Consider the following 16,535-nt stretch of genomic DNA (forward strand, 5'->3'; position numbering starts at 1 on the left):
TTTGTGTTCATAAACCTTGTGTTTAAATTTCATTGATTTCTATTCACTTATACTAAAGTTAATGTGCAAAAACCAAAAATAATGCTTATTTGGGCCCTTTTTGGCCCCTTATTCCTAAACAGTTAAAACAAAAACTCCCAAAATCAATCCCAACCTTCCTTTTGTGGTCATTAACCTTGTGTCAAAATTTCATAGATTTCTATTTACTTAAACTAAAGTTTAGTTTAAACATATTTATAGTGGATTGGGAAACAAGTTTTGCAACTTATATTAATCCCTTTCCACTTTGCGGGTGCGAGTGCTGCCTTGTAGCGGCATTAGCCTACTCTTTTTCGAAATCTACAAGGGTGTCTTTAACGTGCAAGAGATGTGGCTCTCTCTTAACACGGGCCAGCCATTTATCGTCCCCGTCCGACGGACTATCATCGTTTCCTCAAGACCATATTGCAAATGGTGTCAAGGGAGAGCCAAAAATTGAGTTCCTGAAATTTTCATTCCAAATGGGAATCGAACTAGGAACCTTTGTGTTAGTAGTCCGATGCACTAACCACTACACCACGGCTCTCTAAAGTTATAGTGCGAAAACCAAGAAAATGCTTATTTGGGCCCTTTTTGGCCCCTCATTCCTAAAATATTGGGACCAAAACTCCCAAAATCAATCCCAGCCTTCCTTTTGTGGTCATAAACCTTGTGTTATAATTTCATAGATTTCTATTCACTTTTACTAAAGTTAGAGTGCGAAAACAAAAGTATTCAGATGACGACGACGACAAAGCCAAGGTGATAGCAATATACGACGAAATTTTTTTCAAATTTTGCGGTCGTATAAAAATCATTGCTTTTTACATGTCCAGTCCAAATACATACAAAAATTGCTTATTTTAAACAAGATATTTGTTTTTCAAATTTTTAATAAATTTTGTGCTAATTAGATTAATTATCACATGTCTGATTTATCTTTTACCATATATTGTCCTACAGATATACTCAGTTGGTAATTGCAATAAAAACAAACCTTAATTGGTTTCCTACCTGTCAATTCAAAGTTGACAAAAATCACAACATTAACAATAGATTATAATTAAGGGTTAAAGAAAAGTATTACTTGATTATAACAGTTATTATCAAATATATATGTACCTCTTTAGATTGTGAATATATTTACAATATCTTGTACTTAGGCCAGAAACATATAATTGTATTATATGTCTCTTTTTAGACTATATATTGATGACTTTTCAATACTGTAACAGTTTATTTTTTACTGAAGTATACAGACCAATTGTCAAGCTTTTTAAAAAAAATTTTAACATGTTCAATATAAACTGAATAAGAATAACAAAAAGTTTCCTTTATTCATGACCATAAACCCAGTTTAATTTTTTTTTTCATTGTAATCAGAATGTAATCATAAAGTAATCAGGATTACAGGGTATTTTGAAAAGTAATTGATTAAATTAAATTACATGTGATAAGATTTTTGGCTGATTAATGATTACAATGATTACTTGGAAAATTGTAATCAATTACAGCTGATTAACGATTACAATTACAATTACCCCAATTCATTGATTTCTATTTACTTTAACTAAAGTTATTGTGCGAAAACCAAGAATAATGCTTATTTGGGCCCTTTTTTGGCCCCTAATTCCTAAACTGTTGAAACCAAAACTCCCAAAATCAATCCCAACCTTTCTTTTGTGGTCATAAACCTTGTGTCAAAATTTCATAGATTTCTATTAACTTAAACTAAAGTTATAGTGCGAAAACCAAGAAAATGCTTATTTGGGCCCTTTTTGGCCCCTAATTCCTAAAATGTTGGGACCAAAACTCCCAAAATCAATACCAGCCTTCCTTTTATGGTCATAAACCTTGTGTTAAAATTTCATAGATTTCTATTCACTTTTACTAAAGTTAGAGTGCGAAAACTAAAAGTATTCGGACGACGACGACGATGACGACGACGCCAACGTGATAGCAATATACGACGAAAATTTTTTCAAAATTTGCGGTCGTATAAAAAGAAGAGGAGAAATTCGAACATTTCCGGATCTATTTCTGGCCAAAAGACCCCCAGCAAAGATTGAGTATGAAAAGATGAACCTCATGACTTAAAAGTCAGGGCTTAAAGCACTGCCTTTAAAAATCTAAGTACATTTTTAGATTCAGCATATCAAAGAACCCCAAAGATTCAATTTTTGTTTACTTTTGGACCCTTTGGACTTAAATGTAGACCAATTTGAAAACGGGACCAAAAATTAAAAATCTACATACACAGTAAGATTCGGCATATCAAAGAACCCCAATTATTCAATTTTTGATGAAATCAAACAAAGTTTAGTTTTGGACCCTATGGGCCCCTTATTCCCAAACTGTTGGGACCAAAACTCCCAAAATCAATCCCAACCTGCCTTTTGTGTTCATAAACCTTGTGTTTAAATTTCATTGATTTCTATTCACTTATACTAAAGTTAATGTGCAAAAACCAAAAATAATGCTTATTTGGGCCCTTTTTGGCCCCTTATTCCTAAACAGTTAAAACAAAAACTCCCAAAATCAATCCCAACCTTCCTTTTGTGGTCATTAACCTTGTGTCAAAATTTCATAGATTTCTATTTACTTAAACTAAAGTTTAGTTTAAACATATTTATAGTGGATTGGGAAACAAGTTTTGCAACTTATATTAATCCCTTTCCACTTTGCGGGTGCGAGTGCTGCCTTGTAGCGGCATTAGCCTACTCTTTTTCGAAATCTACAAGGGTGTCTTTAACGTGCAAGAGATGTGGCTCTCTCTTAACACGGGCCAGCCATTTATCGTCCCCGTCCGACGGACTATCATCGTTTCCTCAAGACCATATTGCAAATGGTGTCAAGGGAGAGCCAAAAATTGAGTTCCTGAAATTTTCATTCCAAATGGGAATCGAACTAGGAACCTTTGTGTTAGTAGTCCGATGCACTAACCACTACACCACGGCTCTCTAAAGTTATAGTGCGAAAACCAAGAAAATGCTTATTTGGGCCCTTTTTGGCCCCTCATTCCTAAAATATTGGGACCAAAACTCCCAAAATCAATCCCAGCCTTCCTTTTGTGGTCATAAACCTTGTGTTATAATTTCATAGATTTCTATTCACTTTTACTAAAGTTAGAGTGCGAAAACAAAAGTATTCAGATGACGACGACGACAAAGCCAAGGTGATAGCAATATACGACGAAATTTTTTTCAAATTTTGCGGTCGTATAAAAATCATTGCTTTTTACATGTCCAGTCCAAATACATACAAAAATTGCTTATTTTAAACAAGATATTTGTTTTTCAAATTTTTAATAAATTTTGTGCTAATTAGATTAATTATCACATGTCTGATTTATCTTTTACCATATATTGTCCTACAGATATACTCAGTTGGTAATTGCAATAAAAACAAACCTTAATTGGTTTCCTACCTGTCAATTCAAAGTTGACAAAAATCACAACATTAACAATAGATTATAATTAAGGGTTAAAGAAAAGTATTACTTGATTATAACAGTTATTATCAAATATATATGTACCTCTTTAGATTGTGAATATATTTACAATATCTTGTACTTAGGCCAGAAACATATAATTGTATTATATGTCTCTTTTTAGACTATATATTGATGACTTTTCAATACTGTAACAGTTTATTTTTTACTGAAGTATACAGACCAATTGTCAAGCTTTTTAAAAAAAATTTTAACATGTTCAATATAAACTGAATAAGAATAACAAAAAGTTTCCTTTATTCATGACCATAAACCCAGTTTAATTTTTTTTTTCATTGTAATCAGAATGTAATCATAAAGTAATCAGGATTACAGGGTATTTTGAAAAGTAATTGATTAAATTAAATTACATGTGATAAGATTTTTGGCTGATTAATGATTACAATGATTACTTGGAAAATTGTAATCAATTACAGCTGATTAACGATTACAATTACAATTACCCCAATTCATTGATTTCTATTTACTTTAACTAAAGTTATTGTGCGAAAACCAAGAATAATGCTTATTTGGGCCCTTTTTTGGCCCCTAATTCCTAAACTGTTGAAACCAAAACTCCCAAAATCAATCCCAACCTTTCTTTTGTGGTCATAAACCTTGTGTCAAAATTTCATAGATTTCTATTAACTTAAACTAAAGTTATAGTGCGAAAACCAAGAAAATGCTTATTTGGGCCCTTTTTGGCCCCTAATTCCTAAAATGTTGGGACCAAAACTCCCAAAATCAATACCAGCCTTCCTTTTATGGTCATAAACCTTGTGTTAAAATTTCATAGATTTCTATTCACTTTTACTAAAGTTAGAGTGCGAAAACTAAAAGTATTCGGACGACGACGACGACGACGACGATGACGCCAACGTGATAGCAATATACGATGAAAATTTTTTCAAAATTTGCGGTCGTATAAAAAGAAGAGGAGAAATTCGAACATTTCCGGATCTATTTCTGGCCAAAAGACCCCCAGCAAAGATTGAGTATGAAAAGATGAACCTCATGACTTAAAAGTCAGGGCTTAAAGCACTGCCTTTAAAAATCTAAGTACATTTTTAGATTCAGCATATCAAAGAACCCCAAAGATTCAATTTTTGTTTACTTTTGGACCCTTTGAACTTAAATGTAGACCAATTTGAAAACGGGACCAAAAATTAAAAATCTACATACACAGTAAGATTCGGCATATCAAAGAACCCCAATTATTCAATTTTTGATGAAATCAAACAAAGTTTAGTTTTGGACCCTATGGGCCCCTTATTCCCAAACTGTTGGGACCAAAACTCCCAAAATCAATCCCAACCTGCCTTTTGTGTTCATAAACCTTGTGTTTAAATTTCATTGATTTCTATTCACTTATACTAAAGTTAATGTGCAAAAACCAAAAATAATGCTTATTTGGGCCCTTTTTGGCCCCTTATTCCTAAACAGTTAAAACAAAAACTCCCAAAATCAATCCCAACCTTCCTTTTGTGGTCATTAACCTTGTGTCAAAATTTCATAGATTTCTATTTACTTAAACTAAAGTTTAGTTTAAACATATTTATAGTGGATTGGGAAACAAGTTTTGCAACTTATATTAATCCCTTTCCACTTTGCGGGTGAGAGTGCTGCCTTGTAGCGGCATTAGCCTACTCTTTTTCGAAATCTACAAGGGTGTCTTTAACGTGCAAGAGATGTGGCTCTCTCTTAACACGGGCCAGCCATTTATCGTCCCCGTCCGACGGACTATCATCGTTTCCTCAAGACCATATTGCAAATGGTGTCAAGGGAGAGCCAAAAATTGAGTTCCTGAAATTTTCATTCCAAATGGGAATCGAACTAGGAACCTTTGTGTTAGTAGTCCGATGCACTAACCACTACACCACGGCTCTCTAAAGTTATAGTGCGAAAACCAAGAAAATGCTTATTTGGGCCCTTTTTGGCCCCTCATTCCTAAAATATTGGGACCAAAACTCCCAAAATCAATCCCAGCCTTCCTTTTGTGGTCATAAACCTTGTGTTATAATTTCATAGATTTCTATTCACTTTTACTAAAGTTAGAGTGCGAAAACAAAAGTATTCAGATGACGACGACGACAAAGCCAAGGTGATAGCAATATACGACGAAATTTTTTTCAAATTTTGCGGTCGTATAAAAATCATTGCTTTTTACATGTCCAGTCCAAATACATACAAAAATTGCTTATTTTAAACAAGATATTTGTTTTTCAAATTTTTAATAAATTTTGTGCTAATTAGATTAATTATCACATGTCTGATTTATCTTTTACCATATATTGTCCTACAGATATACTCAGTTGGTAATTGCAATAAAAACAAACCTTAATTGGTTTCCTACCTGTCAATTCAAAGTTGACAAAAATCACAACATTAACAATAGATTATAATTAAGGGTTAAAGAAAAGTATTACTTGATTATAACAGTTATTATCAAATATATATGTACCTCTTTAGATTGTGAATATATTTACAATATCTTGTACTTAGGCCAGAAACATATAATTGTATTATATGTCTCTTTTTAGACTATATATTGATGACTTTTCAATACTGTAACAGTTTATTTTTTACTGAAGTATACAGACCAATTGTCAAGCTTTTTAAAAAAAATTTTAACATGTTCAATATAAACTGAATAAGAATAACAAAAAGTTTCCTTTATTCATGACCATAAACCCAGTTTAATTTTTTTTTTCATTGTAATCAGAATGTAATCATAAAGTAATCAGGATTACAGGGTATTTTGAAAAGTAATTGATTAAATTAAATTACATGTGATAAGATTTTTGGCTGATTAATGATTACAATGATTACTTGGAAAATTGTAATCAATTACAGCTGATTAACGATTACAATTACAATTACCCCAACTCTGTTGTCTATCAACAAATATCCAGTCACAAAAAGTTATTTACATTTTCTACTGGTTACCTATCAGTACTTTACCTATAGGAGAACAGAAAGTGATCTCATCCCTGGTCTAAGTAGCTCGAAATGTTAGGACTTAAAGAACTTGTATCAAGTCCATACTCAATAGTCATCATTTCACTTTTTAAGATCAATTTTAATAGCAAGATATTTTTAAAATAGAGTCCCAGTTTTCCAGTAAGCGAGATGAAAACATTCTGTTAGCAGTTTTTATATTTTTTTTATCAAACATTATAGCTACTATTTTCTAGAACTAAAAGTAATTTGTTAACAAAACAACTTGATTTGTAGATGTTGTTGATCTTTGCCATTACATTGAAGTGAAATCCATTATGCTGTCATGTGACAGCAGACTTTCTAAAAAGAAAAGTGTAGTGCTCAATGTAGGAAGGAAACAAACATTTTAATCAAGAGATTGATTGATTGATTGTTGGTGGATTAACACCCTCATCAATCAGACAGTTGTATATGATGTGCATGTAAAGATGCTTACTACATGTGTGTATTTATGGGGAGCTTATCCTGGCTAATGCTGATGTGTCGACATTGAGTACTTCTGAGAATGGATTTAAATTAAAGTGCAAATATGTCACACATGTCTGGATGACATAAGCCCCTATAAAAACTCCTTCTTTTTACTTCAGTTTCTGTTTAAAAAACTTATACTATGAAAATAAATGGTTTTTTTATATATTTCTTCATTACAAGGTCAATCAAATAATAAAATATAGCACATCTGAATCTAAGACAAATCTAAGATTTAATAACCTTTAAAACGTTTCATAACATTTCCTCTATGTCACTAGGGAGATCACATAAAGTACATTCTGGGTGGGTGGACAGACATATGAATCATATTTCAAAATTTTCACATAAATTCAAAGTAAAAACCTTGATCTAATTCCATTTTCCCAATCTTATTTGGGTTATGTTTTTCTGTTATATATGGTTACATGCACTATAGATCATTTTACAGTCGTCCGCGGCCTTTCATAGACAATTTTATCCCCAAATGAATCATTTAATTGATTTTTTAGTTAAATAAGTTTACATAACATTATGCAATGGTAAAAAATGGTTGAAAAAAACTGCACAAGTTTACATAATGGCATAAGCCTTTGACATGTGTTACCAAACTTTCTTACAAATGATCAATTCTATTTTGATATCAAAACTTTTTAAAAAGAATTACGCAGGATTTATGTTGAAACCATGACTGCTCCCTGAAAACACTGGAGAATCTCAACTGAAGAAAGGAGAAATATGAAATGACCAGAACAATACTGATTTTAAAGTGTTATCAGTAGAGAAATACTTGAATTTTTAGTTTGTGTATTAAGTGTCCTAGTGATTACGGAAGTTTAAATCTTCAGTGATCCTTAGTCTGTCAACATTGAGGTTGTGAGTTCAAACTCTACTTATGGATTTGATTCTATTTTTTTAGGCATGTCAATTTTCTGCTGAAGGTCAACTGGTCATTGGTTCTTTCTAGACACGTTTGCTTCTTCCATCAATAAAAACTGGCTGCCATGAAGTAGTCAAGTATGCTAAAACACCAATGATCAATCAAGCAATTATTGTTGGTCATTTCAAAGGTATGTTCACCATATCTTTAATCAATTCAAACCAAGTGTTTTAAACAGGTATCTCCCCTCTCCCACATTACATTTTGTATCTTCTTGACACCTTCCATTCTATCGTTTTAAACAGGTATATCCCCTCCCCCACATTACATTTTGTAACTTCTTGACGCCTTCCATTCTATCGTTTTAAACAAGTGCAGTTCATAAATCACTCACGTCAAATTTTCTATGAAACATTGACTGATAACCAGCTTTATAACAAAGCGTAATTTGACATGATTACTGTAACTATTTGTAATGCTTCGAGATATTAACAGGATATCAATATTCCGTCACGTTAAAATTAACTTTCATAACACAATCAATACATGTCGTTACATAAACTCTTGTAGAAAAAATAATTACAATATGCCTAACTAATAGTACTGATTTCACACTTACTTTCAAAAGAATTAAATGAGCTGCTTTGGATAAAATGGACCTTAATGCAATTGCATGTATACATGTACATGTATATCACTTTGATTGATTCTGGAGCAATCAATTACGATAGAAATATCTTAAATGAGTTTTGTTGTGTTTTGTAGGGTTCTTATAACAATCCAATACATTTTTTAAACTGTTGACTTTTAGGAGCAATTATTCTAACAGGTTAACAGATGTAAAGATATTCATTTGCATAAGGTGGATTTTTATCTGATGCACCACCAATGTTATTAGCGTACAGTGGTTTTAATGTGACCATAAGATTGTCGTCTCTTTGACACATTTTCCATTTCCATTATCAATTCTGTTATTGAAGTAACCAATTTTAATAACGGAAATCCAGTAAAAACATTAAACACAGTTTCTATATAAAACGTACTCCTACATATTTCTCTTTATGTCAGCTTCACAGCGGCTCAGATTGCAAAAACTGGTTTAAAAATTGTCTAACAATTTTAAAATACTTCAAAATAAAAAGCCTGAAAGGTTTCATTCTTTTTGATTTTTTTGTAGATCTTTGTTGCTGATCATATTTGCAAAGTTTTAATGATGGAAGTTTCTAACAACCATGACTGGCAAATTCCTCTTAGGACAATAACTCCTAAAACAAGTTAAACTATTGATCAAGGGTATTATTTAAGACCCTAACTTTGCTGATTATTTTTGCTTCACCTGTTTACCTCCATCTATCATAGTTTCTGCAAAAAAGCATCTTTCAAGGGCAATAACTCCTAAAAGAGGGCAGTTGACTACTTCTGCCATGTTGACAGATTTGTAGATCATAATGTTTTATTAATAATGATATTTTTTTTTAAGTTTCTCTTTTTTATAAAGGTTTTCAAGATTATAACCAAAAACAAAACATCTTTTTGAAATTTGGAAACCTCATAACATAAGATGTTTAAGCGCATTTAAACCACAAAGGCCTTAACAATAGAATATTACCAGATGCTCCACAGGGCACAGTTTTCGACCGCAGAGGTCGACCCCTGAACAGTTGGGGCAAGTATGGACACAACATTCAAGCTAGATTCAGTTCTGAATTTGGATTGTGATTAAATAGTTGACACAGCATCGGTTTCTGACACAGAATGAATGTGGTCTAATGAACTTAAAATATTTTTTTGCTTTTGAGCAATTTACTATGCTGTTGAATATCAATCCTCTCAAAGAAAACATATTTGAAGAAATTTTCTTTTAAAATTCTGAAATCTGAAATAAGAAAATAAAATGGACCCCTACCCCAATTTTCTTCACTCCCCCCTTTTCCTTATTCCAAAAATGATCTCAATTCAAGGTTCTAATGGAGTTTGCAACAATAACCACTCATTTAAATACATCATAAAATATTAATTAATAGTAACTTCTAAAAAATAAATGGGAAATGTGTCCTTGTCCAAAAGGACACAGATGATGCCCCCGCTAGCATATAAACTTTATAAAGGGACATAACTCAAGAACTGTTAAAGTGAAGCTGCCAAAAATTAAACTTTAACTGAGTTTAGAGGTGATAAGCATTATATATACATTTCATTAAATTTAGTTAAGACAAACTTAAGTTAAGGAAACAGAAACTGAAAAACAAATCTTCAATTTTTCAACTTGTAAAGGGGCATAACCCTAAAAAGGTAATCTAAGTGCTTGTAATCAATGAATGATAAAGATTGCTTTAATTTATCAGTTGGTAGTAAAGTGAATATTGCATTGTATATTGTATATAGCATTGATTAAAGTTGATTCAACTTCTATTCTGGACAAAGAAAGATAACTCCAATTTTCAAAGAAGATTATATAAAGCATTGGTTTTAGGCGATTCAACAACCATTCTGGACAATGAAAGATAACTCCAATTTATTGACTTAAAACTACAAAAATGCTTGTTTTTGACCCTTTCGAAGCACATCTTTTTTTTAATATGACAAACTTGTCCATATAAGGTGTTGTTCCTGACAAACTTACCCATATAAGGTGTTGTTCCTGACAAACTTACCCATATAAGGTGTTGTTCCTGACATGGAGGTTGCTAACTGTCCGTCACTTAACATAGTAGCAATGTTGAAATCTGTTATATGCACATGACCTACAAATATAAATGCAATAGATTATTATAATGGCTCTGCAATAAATGATGAGATATATCTGAATGTAAAAAGATGTGTGGGTAAATTGTTTAGTGACAGCAACCCAATTATACATAAAGAGGTATCTAATAATGGATAATAATCCATATCATATTCATATGTCATATATCATTATCATAGTGTTGTTCTATTTCCTTGATAAGTAATTCTTCTGTGGGAGTGATTTATCTAGTAACAGATGATAATTTCATAGGGAAACACTTTGAGTATATATAGATATAATTGCAATTGATTGAAATTAATTTGATGCTCAAAAGGAGCCTGCATTTCTTACTGTAAATAAAAAGTACAATGCTCTTATGTGCCACTATCAATGCATTTTCTATAAATCCAAACAGCTTTGAAACCATTTTTTTAGCAATACCGAAACTTTAGATAAGGGGCTTTCATGGAATTGTTTACCATTAAGCAAAGCTTGATATAAGCAGGGGATAAAGGATTTGGTGGGTAAGGAAACCCTATTCTTCATAACATTTTAAACAAATTACACAAAATTAAAAATATATAAGGCTGGAAACCTAATTTTTCCATGATGTATACCCCTAACTATTTCCCCTTTTAAAGATTTATGATTGATTATCATGTATATATGATTTAGGCTTTTAAAAGTTTGCTTGATGTTTTTATTATGTACCTAAATGATATGCATGACAGATAAAAAACATGGTGTTATTGTGCTGAAAGTGCAAAAATTGCCTATTTGAATGGTTTTACATTTGCAATTTTTGGGCCCTTTACAGCTTGCTGTTTTGGTGTGAGCCAAAGCTTCCTGTTGAAGACTGTACATTGACCTATAATGGTTACATTTATAAATTGAGCCTTGGATGGAGAGTTGTCTCATTGGCACTCATACCACATCTTCCTATATCTATTGTATTTGTCATGGTTTCCACAAAATATTAAATTCATTGACTCAAAAATCACTTCCTGGAAAGAATAGTGTACTGAGTCAATGAATTTAAGCAATACTATTAAGCTTAAAGCTTTTTAACTAGATTACAATAAATAACAGGTTTCTACTTTCAGTTCGACTGAGAACATCATTCAATTACGTTCAATTCTTAATGAAGTTTATGTTGAATTATTAATTATTTCCTTGTTCAACTTGAGTTTCGTTGTCACAATAACTAATTGAAGGTGATGTAACTTTCAATTAATTATTATGTACTTTTCCCAAAACTTGTTCATGCAACTGATCTTATTGAAGTCAGAAACAAGGTTATGTCACTTATATTAAGTAAGTTACTTGCTTTAATCTCCATTGAGAAGTTCTCATGTATAGTTAATATCTGTTGTGATTCTGTGGCATTCTCATAAATGGCATCTTTGCTAGCCAAGGATTAAGATCCAGTCCCTTCGACAAAGGTGGAGAGGAGGAAATGAATTGTAATCCTTGCCTAGCAAATATGCATATATGGTAGGAAACCAATAACTTTGACACAGAAAATCATTTCATAATGTTGTGCTACCAAAAATGGTTGACAGATGAAGAGTGAAAACTGCATGCCCGATCAGGAGCCCTAAAAAGTTGGATAAAGTATTACTTATAAATTCTACTTTCAAGAACCAGCTTGTTAATATGGCATATCCCACAAACAAATTTTCTAAATTGGGGTCACTTCTCTAAAACTGCTCAATAATGCAATAATGTTTTAGAAACAAATTAAAAATGTAAGTAGGACAATTTTGCCTTTCCTTGCATTAGACATACCCAATTTAGCTACATCTATTGTTGGTGCATTAATGGATCGCATAATCTGCTGAAAATAGCTTGGAGTGGGAGGCTGATAAAATTGTAGGCTAAAAGTTTTCTTAGGTCATAAAAAACTTTTAAATTTTGTGACAATTAAAAAAGAAAGGAACATTTTATGAAAAGCAGGTTTTTAACTATTTCTTCTTTTTTTTCATGACTTACATTTTATGAAATGTTAGGACAAATACTAACCAGTGGTGAATGATCTCTGTTTTTATCTCATATATGGCTTTAGAAAAATGTCAAAATACAATTTTTAAACTTGTTTTCAAATTTGGGGACATGTGTTTTAAGTTCCAAAAAGCCATATAACTGAACACATTCTTAAATTCTACGCCTTAAAATCTTTCTTTTAATTTCGCTTTTTTACATTTTCTCATGCCACAGAAAGCACTTATATAGTGCAGTCTGACCTACAATCATATAAAATCTAACGACCACTTGCTGTGACATTACCTTCTTCATCTAGTAATATGTTGTCAGGCTTTATATCTCTGAAAATAGAAAAATGTTCTAAAAATGTCCGTGGATCAATACAAACTGAACCGCCAGTGGTAATATCTTTCAAAATCCAGTGCTTCGTATGTAGACATGATATTTATGGAATATTTAATGAAATCTTAGGAAGAAAGATAAGAGACATTTAACAATAGAAGTTAAATTATGCAAATAAAATAACAATACTTTTAGATCAATTATTGAAAATACATCACTTAAGCCTCTCAACGCGATACTACAGGATACTACAGTGAACGTGTTATTTAGTAATGGAATAATCAGCAAATAAACTGGTCATGTCCATAAGCAATAAATATAGCAATATACAGATTCAGAAACCACAGAAAATCCTGAACAAAAAATTGTATGAGTAAAAAATGTTTAAGACATGAAAATTTTAGTATAACTTACTTGTGTAACCAATTTCAGTTATAAAATTTTATAAAATCGTAACCAAACTTTGGATGGACAGACAGAGAGACGGAAGGATGTAACACTTACTGACCCCTTCACCAACAGGGGGGTATACAAATTTCATTAAATATCTGTCTTCTTGTAAAGATAGGAAATAAATAGAATACATTTCAAAAGGGAGGTAGCTCTTAAAATTACAATAGATCCTATATCTTTGAGAACAAGATCTAATATAACCTTTTTCAGTTGTACGAGTAGGAATCTAAATGCAATGAAAAGGATTATAAAATCTTATTATTATTTTATTGTCAATTTTGCCCTGTGTCACCATTATACAACTTACAACTCCCGTTAGTGCCATGTGTCGCATAGGGTGCGAATGATGATTTTTTTGTTGTCAAAGACCTCAGTATGTTTACCAGTCTATGTCTGGGTATTTTTGTGTTGTTTATTTACTGTCTCAATGACATAGAGTTAGACCCCACATCTTCCATTCATCCATGTATAAGAGGTATTTAGCAAATTCTAATTTCAAGTTATGTCTATTTGAAAGCTTCAAGTCATCCATAAACAATTTGTTTATAAACACATTTTTTCATAATATTGAGAGATCTCATATGACTCCCATGACTGAAAGTCTCATTTCATCTTAAATCACCAATGAAATATCATATCTTTTTACTTCTTTCATATAAATATGAAAGATGATAATGATGATGGATGTTCTAGTCTGCTTTGTACTAGACCAACATGCTGAGAGCTCTGGATTGTTGATGTGCTAGTTTAAAAGTAACTGAGTCTACATGAAAACATATAAGTCAACTCAGACAGATATAAATTTCTGCATTCCCTATTAATATTAATCAGCACTGTTTGCATATTATTTTCTATTCATTGTTGTTGATGTGTTCATATTACAGAAGATCCACAATTGCCACATTTTCTGGGTTTTATAATCAAGTTACTTTACTACTCACAAAAGTCTCTATATAACAAAAGTTTCTTGCAAAAATTGTTTGGTTTACAGTATAAAAGATAAAAGACTACATCAAAACTGCATTCTTCTCAATAAAAGACAAGGACAAACTACAAGTGGTCCACAAAAAGATAGCCTTGAAATTGGAAAAAGGAGTGCTGACATTAATGCCATATCATCTATACTAATTTGACAAAAGTGCCACAAAATGGTAATAGCTAATAAAAAATACTGGAAAAAATACAATAGTAAAAGAAACGTTATTAATTTAATAGAATGATGTATGAGGAATGAATCAATATCCAATTCTAGCTCAGTACTGAGTTAACTGTAAATTATCGAGAACGCAGTATCTTTGACACAAAAGAAAATTATTCCTATTGACAAATTATTGGTACTATGATTATACAGTGTCACTGAAAATGACATAACTTCAAAGTCAAGATTGTAATATAGTGATTATACTAAAGTTAATTTGTTTGCCCGCGTTGTATTTATTTTGTAAAGTATAGATCCAGAAATAAACGTTACGATAAACAAGTTTGGCGTAATAGCTTTCCAATTCTTAACAAGTATTAATGTAGCAGCTAATTTTACTATATTTTTCATTTTATATAAGTAACCTTGAGTTAACCTTGAGTACAAATTTCTAAGAAGAAACAAATGATGTCCTCCATCTTATTGAGTTCATTTTTGTAAGAGACAAAAGAGAAGATTATCTAATTAGAACTTTAGCTGACAAATAACAGAAAGATTAGAGGCTAAATAAAGTGATATATATATAGAAATATTCAGGCTGAAATTGTTTTTTTAAGGAGATTGGTCAAATCAGATCTCTCTGATACTACATGGCATGGGGTATTCTTTAAATTACTAAAAGTAGTCATGATGCTCAATCATGGAACCAAAAAATAATGAAAGTCTTAGGCTGTGGGATAAAGTCAAGTCTAATTTTTATCCATTACATATGACCTATTTTTCAATTCCAGTATTTTTGACCACTCAAAAATATCCTTGTATCATCATGGAAATTATAAAACCACTATTAAATAAAAGATGATAGCAATTTCATGCTTTTTATGACATGACTATTGTTCATGATTTGTATTTTCTGTCAATTTTTTTTACATATGTAGCTTTTTTGTGTTTCTCATTTCAGGCTTTTTGTAGTGGTTTTTTTATTATTTTTAATTTCTGGACTTTTGAAGTGCTGTTTCTTACTTCAGCCAATTTGAAGTGCTGTTTTTTTATTCCAGGCTTTTGAAAGGGGTGTTTCTTATTTCAGGATTTTTGAAATGGTTGTTTCTTATTTCAGGCTTTTTATAGTTTTTTTTTTTTAATTTCTTGCCTTTTGAAGTGCTGTTTCTTACTTCAGCCAATAAATGTATCTATACTTTTGGTAGTTAGCAGTATTTTGCCTCTGAATGACCTTAGATCGACTGCGAATCACCTTTTGACGTCAAGCAACAATCACTTTTAAATTGTGATATCAAATATTTCAAATTATGTTGTCAAAGTTTACGGACACCTGTGTGATTTTACATAATGGCGGTCAAATTTGCATACAAGTTTAAATACGTCTTTTTGAAGTGCTGTTTTTTATTTGTTTTTTTGTAGTGAATCGTTTCTTTTTTCATACTTTTTAAAGAGCTGTTTTTTATTTCAGATTTTTTTTAGTGCTGTTTATTTTTTTCAGGATTTTTGTAGTGGTTTTTTTTTTTCTTAATTCAGGCCTTTTGAAGTGCTGAACCTTATTTCAGGCTTTTGAAAGGTGTTTCTTATTTCAGGCTTTTTGTAGTGTTGTTTCATACTTCTATCTCTTGAAGTTATTTCTAAAATCAAACTTTCTAGGTGCTGTTTCGGTTTTTAGACTTTTTAAAACACTATTTCTTCTTTTTGGCTTTTTAAAGTGGTGTTTCTTATTTCAGGCATTTGATAGTGTTGTTTCTTATTTCAGGTTTCTTATAGGTGCTGTTTCTGATTTCAGACTTGTTAAAGTACTGTTTCTTATTTCTAGCTTTTTGAAGTTGTTTCTTAATTTTAGGTTTTTGTTGTGTTGTTTTGTAATTTCTGGCCTTTTGGAGTGCAGTTTCTAATACCAACTATTTGAAGTGTTGTTTCTATTTAATGCTTTTTGAAGTGCTGTTTAAGCTGTTTCTTATTTTTGTGTTTATTTATGCTGCTTCTTATTTCAGGCTTATGGCATGCTATATCATACATCAGTTATATTGAT

The 16,535-nt window shown here is 31.4% G+C and overlaps 1 protein-coding gene across 2 annotated transcripts in view; it reads right to left on the minus strand.

The window, feature by feature from the left end:
* Nucleotides 1–16,535, minus strand: part of LOC134714568 (serine/threonine-protein kinase 32B-like) — a 99,405-nt gene that overhangs the window by 38,627 nt on the left and 44,243 nt on the right. For both annotated transcript variants that reach the window (XM_063575919.1, XM_063575920.1), the window contains 2 exons: nucleotides 12,871–12,908; nucleotides 10,511–10,600 (listed from right to left, as the gene is read on the minus strand). In XM_063575919.1, the coding sequence (XP_063431989.1) occupies nucleotides 10,511–10,600; nucleotides 12,871–12,908 (128 nt within the window). The remainder of the gene's footprint in view (nucleotides 1–10,510; nucleotides 10,601–12,870; nucleotides 12,909–16,535) is intronic.

The sequence above is a fragment of the Mytilus trossulus genome, chromosome 4, assembly GCF_036588685.1.
Source record: "Mytilus trossulus isolate FHL-02 chromosome 4, PNRI_Mtr1.1.1.hap1, whole genome shotgun sequence".
NCBI lineage: Eukaryota > Metazoa > Mollusca > Bivalvia > Mytilida > Mytilidae > Mytilus > Mytilus trossulus.